We start from the raw sequence: 17878 nt of genomic DNA, 5'->3' as shown, positions 1-17878 counted from the left end.
TTTTCTTGTGGCAAAACAAGAACTATTTTTTGTCATTATTAATTTGATAATTAAGTTATCTAAGAAAAAGAAGAGGTACTATTTGTAGCTGTACTATTCATACTATCAGAGCAGATGATTGTGAAGAAGAAATCAGAGCTGTTCCTTAATCCTCCTGTGCTCTGACAGAGTTTGGACTAGATTGCTGAAGACTGCCAGTCATTGGTAGTGATGCACATGTAGGGTTATCTCAACATTCCTGCACAATCCTCTTTGAGGGAAAGTTTTCTAGCACTTTTATTGGAATTTGGGAAGGGAATACTTGTGGGTGAACACCAAGCTTGGGGGGAAAAATGGAAGCCTTTGTAATGGCCTCCACAAAGTGTCGATTTTAATATACCATGCTACTTTCTCTGTCACAGCTCTGCCAATTCAAGCTCATACTGGCCTGCAGCACCCTCTTCTAATTTGAAATATTTATACACTTGTGTGAGAGTACTTAAGAGTATCTTTATCCTCCCTGCTGCTGTCTTATTCTTGGCTTACTCTTAAGAGTTTTGCTCATGCCCTTTGACTCTGGCTTGTTCAGCCTGGGTATGATCTCCCTTTACAGGACTGACAGTACTCTCGAATCCTGTCTTGTGATCCCATGATGAATTTTGAGATAGTTTTCTCCAATGAGCAGAGACTAGGACAATATTCTAAATGTTCTGTTCTCATCTTTACTGAAAAACAAAGAAAGAATATCCTTTTTTTGTTGTTTTGTTTTATTGAAAAAAAAAAACCACTTCCATGGTAAATACCTGTTCTTTTAACAGCCTTAGGCTTCATATCTTTCTATTCCCAGAGAAAAATGTTTCAGCATGTTTCTTAAACAAAATGAAAAAAAAAATTAAAAAACCCTTCGTTTTCCACTGAAGGAAAAATACTTTGGTCTCCTCTTACAAAGAATGGAAGAATATCAAAGCCACAGTGCACAAACACATCTCTGCACTTTCTTCACCACCTGTGGCACTACTAAAGGGCTAACTAAAAACCTAACAAAATATTTCTGGTAAGAAATATTTAAGTCTAAAAGAACAAACAAGCAGAGAAAAACTCTTCTCAAAATGAACTGCACAACTGAACTGAAAAGTTGAACAACAAGATGACTTTCAACTCTGGGCCTGAAGTGATGACAGATTATCAGTGAAACGACTTAAGAGTTAGATATTCCTCTCTGAGGCTGCCTTTCCCCTGTCATGCAAGCAACTGCATCTCACTGCCTCTCCAGCGCACCAGAAGTCTGTGTCTACACATTGAGGAATAAAGAAAAGTGAAACAATGGCTCGATAAGAAATTTTGTTACTTTTAAAAATCTGTATCTGGTATAGCTTTTAAATGGGCCTTGGAAGCATGACAAAATAACAGAAGGCAAACAGAGAATGGCCAGTCCTCTTGCTGCACCATCTGATTGTTCTAACAGCTATGGAGTTGAAGGAAGGAGTGTAGCTTTGTTTAAGTAAATTTGGAATAATTCCTCACAGCCATACCCAAATTGCCTCTCTAATGATAGCTCCCATAAGAATAAGACAGTTACCTTCATCATGATTCTGGTGTAATATGACCTCTGGCTGAGCATGAAGAGAGTTCCCAGGGTGGAAGAAAGGTGGGAACAGCATACGAGCTTTCCTCTGCTTCAGGATATGCTGAAGGAGTTCATACAGAACATCACCTGAAAGACAAACAGCAGGAAAAAAGGAAATGAAAACCTACATACTGCTGAGAAGACTCATTTAGTCATCTGATGCATGAATTCATGGCTCCTGGGTGCTATTTTCAGATCCAAAAATGCCTGCGGTAAAATCCTGTATTTCACTGTTTCACAAGGTTCCTCTCTGAAAGGTAAAAAAAAAGGCAAAGTAAAGAAAAGATGATTAAGAGACTGGAGCATCTATCTGATGAGCAAAGACTAAGTGAGCTGGGCCTATTTAGCCTGGAGAAGAGAAGATTGTAAAGGGATCTGATCAGTATGTGTAAGTACCTGAGGGAAGAATGTAAAGAAGATGGGGCCAAACTCTTCTCAGCAGTGGCCAGTGATAGGACAAAGGTTAAAGGGTATAAATTGAAATACAGGAAGTTTCATCTCCATATGAAGAGAATATGAACCTTCTTTATTGTGAGGGTGACAGAGCCCTGGCACAGGCTGCCCAGGGAGGTTGTGGAGTCTCCTTCTCTGTAGAGAACCCGCGTGGGTTCTCTACACATCACCCTGTCTCTACACGTCACCCTGTGCCACATGCTCTGGATGTCCCTGCTGGAGCAGGGGGATTGGACTAGGTCATCTCTAGAGGTTCCTTCCAACCTCAACCATTCTGTGATGCTCTTAAAAGCTGCATGTCACATTCCTGTGTATAAATGTGTAAAAATGGGAAAATGGCAAGAAATTGCTTCTGTTACCTTCATACCAAGCTTTTTCAGCCTTTTCAGTATCCTAGGGTTCCATCCAAATCTTTACAACTAAGAGTTAGTCCAATGTCCCACTTTCTTTTATCACGGCTCCTTTTTTTTTATATAGACACTTTGGGACATAAAATTCTTAAATGCAAAACCCACACTTATACAGTGAGTTGCTGGGAGCAATATTGGTCCTCTTCTTTAATTACTGAAGCTTTAGCAGGAGAGAGGAGAAAGAAGATGCTGCAGAAATGAATGCCTGTCCACGTGATAGCCATGCCCCAAGGGTTTCTTGGGCAGTGGCAGTGTGCTCCTCTGATACTCCATTCTAGCAAAATCCGTAGGAGCAGGATCCCTCACATTGACAAGTTACTTCGACATGGAATCAAATGCTTAGAATTATTAACTACCACGATTTAACTACCACGAAAGACAACAACTGGAGATAACTGGCTACTGTAGCTGCTTTAGGAACTTATTTACTTCACTCCTGGTGTCCAGGGTTAGACTTAAGAAAAATACCAAATGGGATCTCAAAGCTATTTTTTTCTAGATAATTGAACCTGTATGGAGATCACTGCAATAGGCAATATTATCACATGGATGTCATGCACACTAAAGAACAAGATGTAGTGGAGGTGGTGCTCTGGCTGGGCAAACACAGTCTGTTAGTTGCTACTTCATCACACTTTCACTGAAATGTCTGCAAAGAATCATATAGCACCGAGCTGACATGCTCCTGTACAAATTGATCCAAGGGGTGTCGGGCTGATGCTTGTTTCTTTTACAGTTGCAAGCAGGCTGTTTCTTGTTTGCCCCTATTCCCTGGCACCAAAACTGTCATATCCTTCATCAGTGGAAAACATCACTGCAATATCAAGGAGACCAATGGATTAATTCCTTATCTTGTATCTTATTACCCATTACTCCTTGTACTGATGCCCTGCTTCTAGCAAATTCACATGAAATACGTAGGTACTTACATATTTTGTCTGACCATGGGGTTGGTTGCACACTTCAAAATGAAAGAGTAGGACATGAAGCGGGAAGTCTTCCAACTTTTAATGCTGCTTGCTCTCCTCTGTTTACCACTGCTCGCATACAGAAAAGCAAACCACTCGCACATTCTCTGAAAAGGGACTTCTAATTCAGCAAAGTTTCACCTAGGAAACTTGAATTTTCTGTGAGAGTTTTCTCACATGTGGAGAGGTCTCTTAGCAGTTGTTTCTGTGAGACCGTAAGCTGTGTGTGCCATTTGGTGCTTGTCTCTATAAACTGCCAATGTTCTATTTGTGGAGTATTTTAGTGCCTTAGTGTGAAATAGTTAAAGCCATTCTGCTTTCCATAGTTCAGCTTCCTTTATTTTTACTACCTTGGCTGCTTTTCCTGTCTCACTGGTGACTTTAGGGCATTTTTAAAAGGTGATTGCAATACCTGAAAATCTAATTAAAAACAAAGCCTCGAGAACCTGGTTACCTTTTCCATGCTTAGTACATGAAAGGCTAAAAAGTGATTTTACCACATAATTTGCATCTTTGAGTGCACTAGTGGCATTATCATAACTAGTGCTGTAACACTGCAAGCAATAAGGCAGCAAATTTGTACCTCCTTTGATTTGGCCCAACAAACTACTGAAAACATCCATGAAGCTGTCTTTTTTTTTTTTTTTTTTTTTTTTAACTTACCGAAACAGCTACAGTCATGCACCACAAGGATGCAGAGATAGTAGCAAAGGAGGGAAAAGTCTTTTTCCCTCCCTGCTTCTGCCCACCTTCCTCGCCAGCCCTGAACAGGAGAGCAGCTGTGGACTCCAAGCCCACTTTATTGATAGAGCCACTGGGGGGAGTGGATGCAGTTCTGCTGTTTTAACCAGCAGTGGAAAACAGGAAGCTTTTACGACGATATAGCTTTGAAAAACTTCATAATACTTCTATGGCAACTACTATTTCATAGTTCTTCTTAAATGTCACATATAGTTAATTTGCGGGAAATGGTATCCTGTTATCAAAAGTCCCCTAAATGTTTTAGGAACTAATTGAGATATCCTCTAAAAGGCTTCTCACTGGTAAGGAATCCCTGGAGAAGGAAAATAGAGAAAATGAAAGGGAGAAGGCCTTTTGTTTGATCATTTAAACCCAAATTTTGGTAAATAAGAGCATAGCTTGCCACCTCAGATGTGCACTTGCAGGCCAAAAGTTCTCTGGAAATGCTCTATCTCCAGCCTGCACACATCATTCTACTCATTTCAAGCGTTCTCACAGCACACATAGGGAAGAGCAGGGGCCTAACTCATAGACGGTAAGGCACTGTAGTGATAAGCAGAGTTGCAAATAAGAGAGAAAAAGTTGTCCTTCACAGTCCTTTCCTACCTCCCTGCTTCCAGTATTCCTTTTGCCTTAAGCAGGACAAACTTTGTAATGAAATACTTCAAAATGAAGTGTCAGAATTAAACAAAAAAGGGTGTTTGTAGGCATCAGTTTTTGCTACTGCATTACATTGGTGATAGACATTAATGTTCGGCATCTCCTACCATGCAAAATTACTCCCAGATTTGAAACACATGCTTTTATAAACCTTGTATATAGTAAACATAAGCCAGTCTGTGAAGCAGATTCTGCTGGGGGATGGCTGCAGGGATGCAGCACCAGCTGTATTTCTGCACCTAGCAAACCTTGTGCCGGGAGTCTTTTAACAGCGACTCTGCAAGTGCTTGGTCCAAACTCTTTGATCACCTACAGTGATTGAATTACTTGCCTTTGTATTTAACAGGAGTACCTTGTATGGTCATGAAAGGAAAGCTCACAACTCTTACTTAGAATCAATAGCTCATATTTAGTTAAACACCCCTGACAAAGTGGTGCAGAGACTTATTCTGACTGTACAGCTGAAGGAGAGAGAGTGCAGGTGTTATAAATACAGGCAGGCAACACATGTTTCCAAATCTTCCTTGCGAACAAATGGAGATGTAAGTTGGGCAATACACAGATTGATTCACCCACCTTGGGCTGGACTCTAGCACCTGAGAAAATCTGGAAAAGTAAAGCCCATGGGGGCTGTAGAGCAGAGGAAGGGTTCCCACAGGATGAGTGGGGCAGTCACTTTTAGCAGCACACTAGTCAAGCGGACTGCGAAGCAGCATGTTAGTTGGGGCTTCTTAAGAGGCTGGAGCACTTGATTAACTTGCTGCTGTAGTTGGGTCTGCAAAAAGATAAGCCTCTACAGGAAAGAGCTGCAAGTCACAAAGCACTGTGTGAGCAGCTTCCTCTTCTGTGGGGAGTTTTAACTAGAAAGGAGACAGATGTTTGTGCTTGGATTCAGATTCAAATCTGCCTAAAACTTAAGAAAATCTGGATTTCTATCTCCAACTCGTCCTTTTCCACCTTGCCTTGTATAAGGTTGGCTTCCCTCCCCACTGCCCCATCTGCCCTAACAAATATGAGTCCTTCTCCATTTTATTTGCTTCTTTTCCTCTCTTTCAACCACAGCATCTACAAGTAATCCTCACCTGAATGAGGAGACCTGTATCGAAAATCCTCTTTGGTCAGAAGCAGCAGAGCCTTGCCATTCATCTCAAAGGTGTTGCTCTCAATGGGCCTCAAGGAAAACTCCTTCTCCGCCCATCTGAGCCACTGTGCCACATCGTCCCGGCTCCAGTACACGGGCTGCAGACCTGCAGGGAGAGACCAGCCTTGTGTTACAGAGCTGAGACAAAACAGGTAAAACATCAACAAATTCCCCTTTTGCCCCTACTCCACAATGGGCCCTGAATTTGAGGGCAAGCTGTGGGAAGGGAATGTTAAGTGCAAGGTTAGTGTGAACAACAGACTGTGAAATATTTCATTAACTTAGGCTGACAAGGCATTCTGGTTTATCATCTGAGACATTTTGGAAAACAAGGACTGCCTCTGCATCCTGAGAAAAGCTTTCGGGCTGTTATTTCATTCCAAGTCTCCAGTGTGAAATGGGACTTTCCCCATTTTCCCCAGCTTCTCTTTCTGAGGCATAGACAGGAGGCAAAGTCCCCAGCCCCATCCATCCTGGGTGAGTATCTTCTGACAGAACACAGGAGCTTTCTCCCTGCATGCCTCTTATACAGGAATAAAGAAGAATTAAAAAAAACAGTCAAATGCAAGGGACACATGGCCATTCTTCCCTCTAGGCAGGTGAGGACTGCAGAGAATGATTTTCTGGGACTCCATGGAAAAGGTGGCAATCCCTTGCTCCCCGCCAGCTTTATCAGCATACACTGGTGTGCACACACAGCCTAGACCATGTAGTCATGGCCTCATCTGAGTTACTAGGAAAGCTGAAGATCTCTTGCCTGTGAACCTTTCCTGGTCCCAGGCAGAGACCAGGGAGGTGCGATAATTCAATATCTGTTTTACAAATTTGAAATCGCTTCCTTCCCCCGGAGAGAAGACAGTGCGGTGAAGAGCTGTTTATACCTAGGTAGACAGATTATCTGCTGTCCACAGGGAGATAAAAGCTTTCTTTCCTCTTCCCCCTTGTGAGATGACTCATTGTTTGACTTGTTACAATGTGTTGCGTAGAAATGAAAGCTTCACACTGTGCATAGGAACATAAAATTTGCCATATCTGATCGGATCTCTGGTACACAGCCTCTGGCAGTGGCAAATATCTTATGCTTCAGAGGAAGACGAACCTCCCTTCCTCATATTGCACCTGGCTGATTGCATGCTGCACATGGGAAGAAATTTCCTTCCTGGCACACCATTCAATGAGATCTGATTACCCTCCTCTTACCAAGCAATAAAAGAAACTTGGGAGATGTGTAGTGTTTTGTTTTGCCCCCTTTTTTTTTTTTTTTTTTTTTTTTTTTTTTTTTTACAGATAGCCAACATCTTTTTTTCTGTTTTAGCAAGAGGTCACATGCAGTGAATTGCAGTCTGCTGCTATGCCAGATTCCCAGGCAGCAGCTTTGGAAAGTCCCAGAACCAAAACTGTACCCAGGACTGGATCTGAGTCAGGGAAGGAACTGAGATCAAGCCTGAGAAAGGGTCATAGCTGACTGAACGAAGGGAGGTCCGTGTGGCAGCAGCAAGAATTTCCACCAGCTTTTCACTGCCTCTGTAGCATTGTATTGTATTACATGCCGCAGAGAAAGAAGAAGTAGCACTTATTTATTTGAAAAGAACATAAATTCTCTTTCCTCCTATTGAATGAAAGGCTGATTACTTTGCTCAGTGCTTTCTTTAGCTCCCTTCTTTTTGGAGGGCCTGGGGTGAGGTGTAGATCTGCTCTGAGAGATGCAAACCATCATCTAAAAGGCCAGAGTGAGGTTCATCTTTTGCCGAACAGAAAGTTATTCCTGCAGGAGGCACCCTCCAGTCCTCAGGCCACTGCTGGTCAGCATTCAGTTTGCCTGTAGGTGTGATGACTGGTTAAGGAGAAAGATTTCAGACCTGATGCAATCCCACCATAACTTACAAAAGGGTTTTAAAAAAAATCGTAGGAGTGCTCGAAATGCTCATGAGTGACTTTTGCCTCCATCCTCCTCCCCCTTTGCCAAGCCATACAAACAAGGATTAGCCAGGAGGAACACCACAGGTATGGAAACCCAACTGCAGTTTAGATGTGCACTTCACAAGACGAGGCAAGAAACAAACCAAACATCACTGGGAAAATCAGGCCCACATGGGCAGAGCTGTGTGTTAACTTCACATGATCTGCATGCCTTATAGATAACACCATAATGAATAACTCATTCCCTGTACAAACACAGATCATCATTTCCCATGTACTGGTGACAGTGTCGTTTTGCCTTCTCTACCACTTAGGCAGAAGTGCCACATCTAAGCAAAGGTTAGGCTAATCAGCGCTAGACCCAGCACAGCCAAATAAGCTACCCAGACTGGGCCAAGTGATGAGAGCAGCGCTGGCAACCCTGAGACAGCCACGATGTTGCACAGTGTGAATCGGACCTTTGTGGCATTTCCGCAGCATCCCCGAAGCTTGTGAGAGGGGACAGCGAGTCTGCACAGAAAATGGGGGGGCTGGAGGATGGAAAAGCCAAAAATCAGTGTGACATAAGACCACCTGATTTCTGGTTATCGCCTGTGACGCTGAATCAGCACACACACTTTCTAATTCGGCTTGGCTATCGGTAAGAAGAGGGGGCGGATGAGCCACATCCCTCCACCCATAGGGTGATAGCGTAATTACACGCTTGCACTATGTTTTGAACACATGAAGTGCTGCAAAATAGGTTAACTGCTTTTCCCCACATGGTTTGCCTCTTGCTCTCATTGCCCTCCCTCCCCACCCAGCCGCTTTCCTGGGAAGTCTCCAAAAAATCCCTTTCCGTGCTGCCTCCCTGTGCTGCCCGCCTGTTTGCTCTGCGAGGTCAAGTCCGTTCAGCACCAGAGGCTGCTCCGGGGGTGCAGAGCAGCGGTGCTCAAAGCGCTGCAGAAACCGCCACTCAGACGCAATTCTTCCACTCACAGTACTCCATTTACTAAACTTGTTTACCACCTTCTTTGTCTTTTCTTAAAAAGAAGCACTTGGGTTGGGGAAAGCAAGGGCATGAGAGGGTTGGTTCGGCAGGCAAAGGGGTTTTACAGCAGACTGTACACAACTATCAGTTGGTCTCGAAAATACCTTCCTACACTCTCCATAGAAGAAAACTGAACACTGCTTATTTATTTTTGAATCCTGCATTTTACATTTTTCCCTTCTCCATCTCCCGTATTGGCATGGCCAATGTGGAGGATGAAGGTCTCTTCCTAATCTCAATGACTTTTATTCTCATGGAAGCTCCCTGCACTGCCTTTAGCTAAAAAAGATATTAGGCAGGATAAGGCAGGAGAACGAGGGCCGTGTTGCAGAAGGAGGATGGAGCTTTGCCTGCCATGACCAAGAAGGTTTGTGAGTGCCCATGGAGCAGCTGCCCCCAGGCCACCCCCTCAGCAGCCGGCAGGGCCAGGAGTTTGGGTCTGAATTTTGACTCAGGGGTCAGACTTGGTTCTCATCCCCGCTCCTCTGCTGGCCAGAACTTGGCAAACATGCCCAGCCTTGGTCTCCTTATCTCCGTAGCTTTAAACAACAACAACAAAAACTTAATGGAATCAATACCTGAAGGGAGGTTAACCAGAGTCACACATGCCCTCACAGACTGGCCCATCACACGGCCCAGAGAGTCCAGTGTTTTGCCTGGTCTGCCTTTTGCCAGCTCCGGGATTGCACAATGCAAAAGTTATAGAAGTGCTTATGATCTGATTGCTCCATACCCATTACACGGGCAGCACAGGTCATGCTTATGTTTTGAATGCCGCAGACTGGAACATGGGTATCCTAATACTCTTTTCCTTGTGCTCCCTTATTCCTCACCTGAAGGCTTCTTTACAGCACTTGTTACCCTAGCTAGGTTATAAGGGTTGAGAGGGACCAATTTGTAAGCCCTGGGGCACAAGCTGATAACCATCAGGTCTGCAGAAGAAATCCACTCTCTCGTTCTTTACACTGCTGCACTGATGGAATAAGTACAGCAAAAGGGGTTGATGGGGTACTTTAAACTTGGAGTAGCCTGTGTCATCGCATAGTTATGTCCAAGCACATACACAGATGTGGGCACATTATGTCCAAGCACATACATAGATGTGTGCACACACACGAACACAAGATTACTGGTCTTTGGAAGACCAGTTTTGTTGGTCCCCCAAGACTGTTCAACTGTTTCCTATAGAGCCAGAACCAGCCTTGAACCTGACACCACACTCAAGTTTCGTATCCCCTCCTTTGCCCTACAGTGGAGGCAACAGACGCAGCTAAAACACGCCTGTGAGGTGTGCAGCCCTGTAGGCTGTTTCACCTTGACTCATTTTGGAACAGCCTGAAGAGGCACGTCCAGGGTGAAGTGCGAAGCACAGCACAAACGAGAGCTGCCACTGCAGGTTCCCACGTGAGGACAGAGCCGTGGCGCAGCAGGCACAACGGAAACAGCACAGCGAGGTTTCATGCACCTTTTTGCTCCGTTTCGGCCAGGCTTTCCATCCTGATGCCTGGCTGCCCTGTGGGCAGGCTGAGGGGGTGAGAAAGCGTACGGGAAGGCCTCTCCTTTAGCCACCCTTTCCAGAGGGCCGAGAGCACTGCTCACTCCCACGCCAAACGCTGCTGAGCACAGTTGGGCAAAGAGCTCAGGGGCCAGTGTGGGTAAATGGGCAGCTGGTTTCTGATCACCCAGGGGCCGATGCATCGTCCCTGTGGCAGCACCACGCAGGCCGGCTCTGACTACAGGACTGCAGTTGAGCCTTTAGTGGGAAACTGGTGCTCGAAAAGATCTTAAGGCTCGAATGGCTGATATTAACCAGCTCTTTTTGACCAGAAGCTTGCCTTTTTTTTTCTTTTTTTTTTTCTTTTTGCTATTAATTACTTGCTGTCTTCCATGTTACCTGTATGGCCTAATGGCCAGTGCTGCACAGTGGTGTAGTTGCAGCACATTGTGTACTGGGAGCATAAGTATGCATTTTTCTCTCCAATTTTTTGTGAGGCAACAGAATCTGGAGGAATCCATGGGATCCTTCTCCCAGGTTCTGCCAGAAAGACCTTTTAAAAAATCCTTTCTTTCCATCTCAGTTCTTGGTTTAGAAAGCAAGGCTGTTAAAATCCACAGAGGTGCCATGGGGCTTGGCCTCTTAACACCTGAAATACTTCGAAGTGTAAAATGCTGCACCGTTGCTCCAAACTGTGACGGCTCGGTACTCCTGCAGTGCCCCCTCTGCGTCTCCCTGGTTGTCCTTGTGTTGCTGCCGGAGGCCAGGGGCCCAGGCCCGCCGCGTGTGGGAAGCCAACAGCACCCAAGAGCGCAGACCACACTGTGCTGCTCCACGGCAAGGGTTAGAGCAGCACCTTCCAAACCAGTGTGCTGACATTTGTGTGGTGGGACTTTCAAATTAAAACACAGACTGGGTGCTGAGGTTGTCCTGAGACTGGAACCTAATGCTAGTGCTGAACTTCTTACTGAAAGGGCCTTCGCTTTTAGCTATGATACCGTCAGGCTCTCTCACCCAAGGAGAAGTCCTGCAGAACTTGTGGTCCACACACCGGCTGTCACAAGAAGGCAGGCAGAGGATGGAGGGTTTGTGTCACAACCCACCAAGATTGCCTCTTTCTGCAGCATAAAGCTGGGTCTGCAGCTTAGAGGCCTAGAGATAAGCAAAGGTAGGAAAAGCAGGCAATGGTAATCCTGGCTAATCTCCAGAGAGAATTCTTTGGGAAGTGAGTAAAGACCAGTACAAGGGAAATGTACTGCAACAGAGGGAAATGCTTCTTTACACGTTTCCTTGGGGGAAAAAGCAATTGAATAGGGAACAGAGGAGTCATGTGATGGTCCAAGAGAGACTCAGATGGGTCTCAAGTGTCCTTAAGAAAGATATAAAACGAGCTGTAATCATAATGGCAGAGAGCTGGGAAGTTCCCCACAGCGCTGTCAGAATGAACAGAGGGCAAAAGAGCTTTTTCAGGAGTAACCTGAAATAAAAAGAATTGGCTTGTCTCTGCAGCAGGCCTGTAGAAGAGGGTATTGGAGACATCAAGAAGAGGAATAACGCTTGGTGTATGGTGCGTGCTCTGAGCTTCTGTGTATGTAGAAGTGCTACAGAAACAACAACAACAACAACAACAACAACCCATGAAAGACCTTGTTGTGAAGGACCGGGCAGGATTTCTGCCCTCCTGCTCTTGGCAGCTTTGCACTCCATGGGCCAGCCCTTCTTTTCTCACTGTCTGCACAGAGACCCGGTGAATCTGACACACCCTAATCCCTTTGGGCTCCAGGGTCACGAAATAAATAAAATTGCTTTTCTAATGCAGTCTTTGGAAAGCCCGTAAGAAACATATTGATTGGAAAATGCTTGATTAGAATGATCAAGCTCTGAGCTCTCACACGGGGAAATAAATCTTTTCAATTCCCTGCACCCAGTGCCAAGCTCAGCTTCCTGGAAGCAACTATGGCCCTTTCTGGAACTGAAGTGAAAATCCCATGTTCCATCACCTCTCCTGACCTGCTGACATTACACATGGTTTGCATTTGCTGATCAAATGCACAAGCAGGAATCTAAATTAGCTTGCTAGCCTGAGATAGCTTGCTGATTAATGGTGGCAGATGAAGTCTCTGGTAGGAAAAAAAGAGCGTAAAACCTGAAGTCCATGTATCTAGCAAAGGAGAGAGGAAAGGCCAAGCTCTACAGAATTCAACAAGCAAAATGTATTCTTTCTCACTCCACAGGCAAATGTTTTCTTCACAGAAAAAGGTTAATAAATGAAGTAATTCTCTTGCACAAAATTACTCAGCTGTGTCTAAGACTCCCCTTCCCCAAAACAACAGTGAGAAAAGTCCCTGAGCAATGCAGAGCAATTCCTGAAGTCCTCAGAGCTGTCAGTGATGTCAGCACAAAGCCTCAAGTACAACCCCAGTCATTTCACATGGCACACGATGTTGCAGGGCTTGTCACTGAAATCCATATTTGACCCATATCCTGCTCCTTTCTGTTTCCACCTGTATCATCATCCTTGCTTGCAGAAAAAGCCAATGTTGGGAGCCTTAATCCTGCTGTGAGTTGCCCTCTTTTGGGATCAGTCTCAGAGAACACAGAAATGCAGGATCAATCTGCCCGCTGCCAATAGGCAGTTTGCAGCCTGAAAGGAGAATTCATCCCAGATGCATTCCTCTTTCCTGCAAATGATGCTGATACCTGTCCTAAAGCGGTCATGGTTTTAAGTCCTAGAAAGAAGAGAGGGACAGCCAAAGAAGCTAGCAACCACAGAGTGATGAAAAAAACAGCCTGTTTTCTAGGCACTTGTGCGATGAGCCACGTCCAGGAACTTTCAGGAGTCCTGCAGAATGGTTCCAGCCTCCATTCGACCTGTTTGCAAATCCCTCCTCAAAGACTGACACGAGTGCTGCTTGCAGGGGAGGATGCAGGCTGGCTTTCTGCACCCGAGCATCCCATTCGCAGAAGGCCAAGGGCACGGAGCGAGGCAGCGGGCTGCGGCAGCCCCACGCTGGCCACGGATTGCAGCGCTGCAGCCCACGCGCAGGATGGAGCGGCTCGGCTCCGCGCTGAGCCCCGCGCTTGCTCCCGCTGTGGGAACAGCTCCGGAGGGCAGGTGACCAGGGGATATGTATGAGAGAAGCTTGTGCAACGCCAGCAGCTGCCTGGGGGATGGGGCATGGGGAAATGCTGCTTTGGATCTGCTCCCACTTAATAGTCTTAATCCACTCCTGACTCCTTCTCAACCAATTTTTGGCTGTTTTCCATGGAGCAGACTTTGCTTTCCTACTGCTCCTTTCCAAAAAGAGCTGAAAGAAATGTATTCTGTTGCTTTTTCCCTTGTATGTGCAAAAACTATATCCCAAACAGCTTTAGCTCTACGCTGGCAATGGACCGGGCCAGCTAGTGCCACGCACCCAGCTGCCAAACAGCTTTGCAGGTAGGACTCGGAGAGCTTATAAAGCCTTTATTTTACTTCACAGCAACTCTTTATTGTTTCAAACTGAATTATCTTAATCTACGTCAAAATTCACGCCTAACAAACATTCCTTACAATTTTCTTATATTAAAAATTGCCAGTGCTGCAACTATGAAATAGTACTATTAATAAAACCTGCATATTTGCACTACAGAGTGGCTTTCAACTACAGGCAGATTAGATTTTTATATCTGTTTTATAGATGCGAGGCACAAAGTCACTGGAGACCTGCCCATGCACTGAATCAGATATGGTATGAACAGGATCCAGGAACTATATTCTGTTCCCCTTTAAAACTGGACAAATACAGTCCATCTTTGTATCTTTAGTTAACACCTGAATTCCCTTCCTAGATCTTGTGCCACTTACTTGGTGTGCCCTGGCAGCTGCAAATTTAACTCAAAAAAAAAAAAAAAAAAAAAAAAAAAGGCTGAATGGATTGTCTGTTTCTTTCTTTTTAACACAACATGCCCTTGATCTCTGGTTGTGCTGTTGATGATTTGTAAGTAACTAGGAATAAATTAATCTTAGTAATCTTGACCTACACATGCTTTTGCTTTAGTCTTTTGCTTGCTGCCTAATTGCTATACAATGGAGAGGGGTGCTGAGATCATTACCACGCTTAGGATATATAGCAGCAATTTCAGTGTTAGAACTGAAAGCACTTTTTTTTTTTTTTTTTTGCAGCAGCCACTCCACAATCAAGAAATATGTAAAGAAAGAAATAAAAAAGGTTACAATGAATGCACCTGCTAAAATTAAGATAGGTCTTTCAGTGATTTATCGCTTTAACCTATCATCAGCTAGGTCACCTTCATCTTCCTTCTACAGGCTGCAAACTTAAGAGGTGATCTGTTTTGGAAGAGAGGTCAAGAAGTTCTCTCAGTAGAGGTGAGTCAAGCAGAAAGTTCTGAAATCTCAGTTTCATACACCAGCAAACACTACCACCGGTGCACAGGCGGACACTGTAATCCTCCTGTGCTTAAAAGCTGCTTTCTTCTCACATGGAGATTTTGTTCTCATATCCTGATGAAGTCAGGTCCCTTCGCCTTAAGGAATTTTGACTAGGAATTTATGTCCTAACTCAACGGTGACTGTGGGAGAAGGAGAGAGGGGAAAAGGGCATACACAAGGAGCATGTTTTCCAGGCTGTTTCCAGGGAATGGGAGGCCAGATTACACAAAAGTCACCACTAGGATAGCAAGATGTCCTATGGCAGCTCCAAACCTGTCAAGCTGCAGCTCCGTGTGCACTGCTGCTGTAAAAACAGATTGTGGCAAGGCAGCCAGATCCAGGCCGCCAGATCCATGGTTCACTTGGCCTGTCAAGCAAACCAGTGCGGAGCATTAAGCACACCAGTGCAGAGAAAATTTTAACACCAGCACATGGTAAAAACATGTCATACCTCTGCTTCAACTGATTTCACTTTTGGACTGCTGTGTCTGTTTTTGCAGGCATTCTCCTTCAGACTCCTAATCCAGGAAGGCTATAAAAGCCTGCTTTAAGCCATCAATATCCTCGTTCTTCTGAGCTTTATGCAAAAACCTGCCTCCAGGTGACATTAAATATTAAATAACTGGGGGAAATGGTGCAAATTACAGCTCTAGAGGACTGCATGTTGTGCTCAGATTTGAACCGTTATCTTGGGCTTTGGAGGGAAAAGTCCACTCCTTAGCATGCTGCAGACATCTCCCACTCTCAAGATGCTACAAATCAGAGTTGTGACATGGTTAAAATCTGCACTTTTAACTTCATTTCTTGATGGTTCTTTAATGAACCAAATCCCTGCTGCTTTTACTAGCTGTCAGTCATTTGTCCAAGGCACTGCTGTCCTAGAGAAAGGTCAGGTGCTTAAAGCAACAGCTGGAGATCCTGCGGGCCATTTTCCATACCTAAAGGGATTTGGAGACCCCCGAGATGAGCCCCAAACTGCACAAGAGCATATTATCCACACTGCAAAAGTAACTGCATTGCATTTGCACAGGACTCCTTTTTATCTATCCTTCCAGTGTAAACCATGCGTAGAAAGGCTTCTTGAAAGGAGGCACTTGTGCTTGAAATACATTGATAATGAGAACAAATTAAGTGTGTGCTCTTTGATTATCAGATGATAAATTATCATGATTATCTTTGCTGCAATGTGAGAATTGCTTCCTCTCCAGGGTTTAACTCCTGCTTGCTCTGAAGCTAGTCAGCATACCCACCAACTTCTCATATTAAGCTGGAAAAATGAACTGCTCCCACTGAAGTTCATGTCTGATGAAGCTGAGGCATTACTTCTACTGGGGCCACTTGAACATACTGCCTGGACAATCAGAATTGTCAACACTAATATTATGAATTGGGATGGTAGGCATGATCCTCTTTGGCATCTTGGCAGATGGGAACAAGGCTGCTGCTCAAAGATGTGTGCACGCTGCAGCCTGGATTACAGCTGCAGCTCTTGCAGCTACCCCTGGGCACCAAGCTCCTTGCAGCACAAACCTCAGCACGGCCTTCAGCATAAGCTGTGCATTCAGCATTGCCTGCCTGGCACTGTGGTGCCTAGTTCACGCTCAGGTCTGTGGATACTATGGCTTTGACAAATGCCTGATACACCAACTCTGACACAGTCTCACCTCTTAACTGCAGTACAGCTCTCTCTTTAGCTGCCTCAAATCTTACAAATACTTGCCTCAGTTTCATCCCTACGCCTTTAGGGTCTCGCTTGAATCCTGTGCTTTCTATTACGAAGTCCTGTGCTCTGCTATGAAGGGTAGAGAATGAAGACGATGATTTAATCTCTATGAGTTTCATCTCCATGTGAGGAAGAACTTCTTCACTGTAAGAGTGACAGGGCCCTGGCACAGGCTGCCCGGGGAGGTTCTGGAGTCTCCTCCTCTGCAGGTCTTCACAACCCGCCTGGATGCAGCCCTGTGCCCCGTGCTCTGGGTGTCCCTGCTGGAGTAGGGGGGTTGGACTAGATGATCTCTAGATGTCCCTTCCAACGTCATCCATTCTGTGTGATTCTGTGATTTCTATCTCGGCACTTGTATGATCAGCACTCAATATTCTGGCCTTCAAACAAGCTATTTCCAGGTCACAGACTGAATGATATGTAGTGTTCTGTTGATTTAATACTCTTCTCTGGACACCACTTCTGATTTGTCAATGCAATGGGCAGAGGGGCTGCGCTGCAATCTTGAGGAAAGAGGTAATCTGCCTTCAAAGATGCTTTGGTCTCCATCATACCAGCTCCTTGGGCTGATGAAGAGCACAACTGCACTAACAGGTCAACAAAACCAAGAGAGGAGGAGCAGCTAATTACAAAAAGAACAACAGCTGGATGTGGTGACAGAGAAGGGAGGAAATGCTGCAACTAGTATTGTTTCAGAACATGTCATGTTACTGAAATATGCACAGGCTCATATTGTTTGAGTTTAATCCTGGTGATGTCACTGAAAAAAGACTTGCTTCTAGGACTGGAAAAATTAGTGTAATGTCAATGCAGGCAGATAATTTGCCTACACGTTTCCAGTTGAGGATCAAGGTTTGAATGAAAAGGAAAACAAAAGGATGAGATAATTCACAAGGATGTTTCATCTCATCCTGCTTTTCAGGTTTCTTGCAGAGGTAAAGGTGCTGTGAGAGCAACTGCATGCCTAGCAAGGGTAAGCAACTGATACCATCATAGAATCACAATTCTCAATACACTCAATACCTATTGTGCAAATGCAGACACCTAACGACTTCAACATCAGTGGTATTATCTTGTGCTTTCCATCTTTCCACCCTTCTTTTTCCCCACAGAAGATAGCTATAGCACTTGCTATCCCCAGTAACCTACTGGAGTACAATGATCAAATTTGCAGGGGGCAGAAGGGTCCTCTGCCTCCTGAAAGGGGCATCATGTGCTAGGGTTGAGAGTCCCAGAGCCTCCGACACAGCGAGAACTGCCCTTGGGAGCAACATGGGATCCAACATGTGGAGATGGGCA

General features: G+C 44.9%; 1 protein-coding gene across 1 annotated transcript in view; it reads right to left on the bottom strand.

Moving 5' to 3' along the window:
* Positions 1-17878, bottom strand: part of ETV6 (ETS variant 6) — an 86777-nt gene that overhangs the window by 24779 nt on the left and 44120 nt on the right. Inside the window, exons 3-4 of the mRNA XM_026044772.1 lie at positions 5921-6085; positions 1559-1693 (exon numbers count right to left, since the gene is read on the bottom strand). Of these exons, the coding sequence (XP_025900557.1) occupies positions 1559-1693; positions 5921-6085 (300 nt within the window). The remainder of the gene's footprint in view (positions 1-1558; positions 1694-5920; positions 6086-17878) is intronic.

Source organism: Nothoprocta perdicaria, unplaced genomic scaffold (genome assembly GCF_003342845.1).
Source record: "Nothoprocta perdicaria isolate Ctin4 unplaced genomic scaffold, notPer1 scaffold_380, whole genome shotgun sequence".
Taxonomy (NCBI): Eukaryota; Metazoa; Chordata; class Aves; order Tinamiformes; family Tinamidae; genus Nothoprocta; species Nothoprocta perdicaria.
This window is presented reverse-complemented; position numbering and strand designations above follow the sequence as displayed.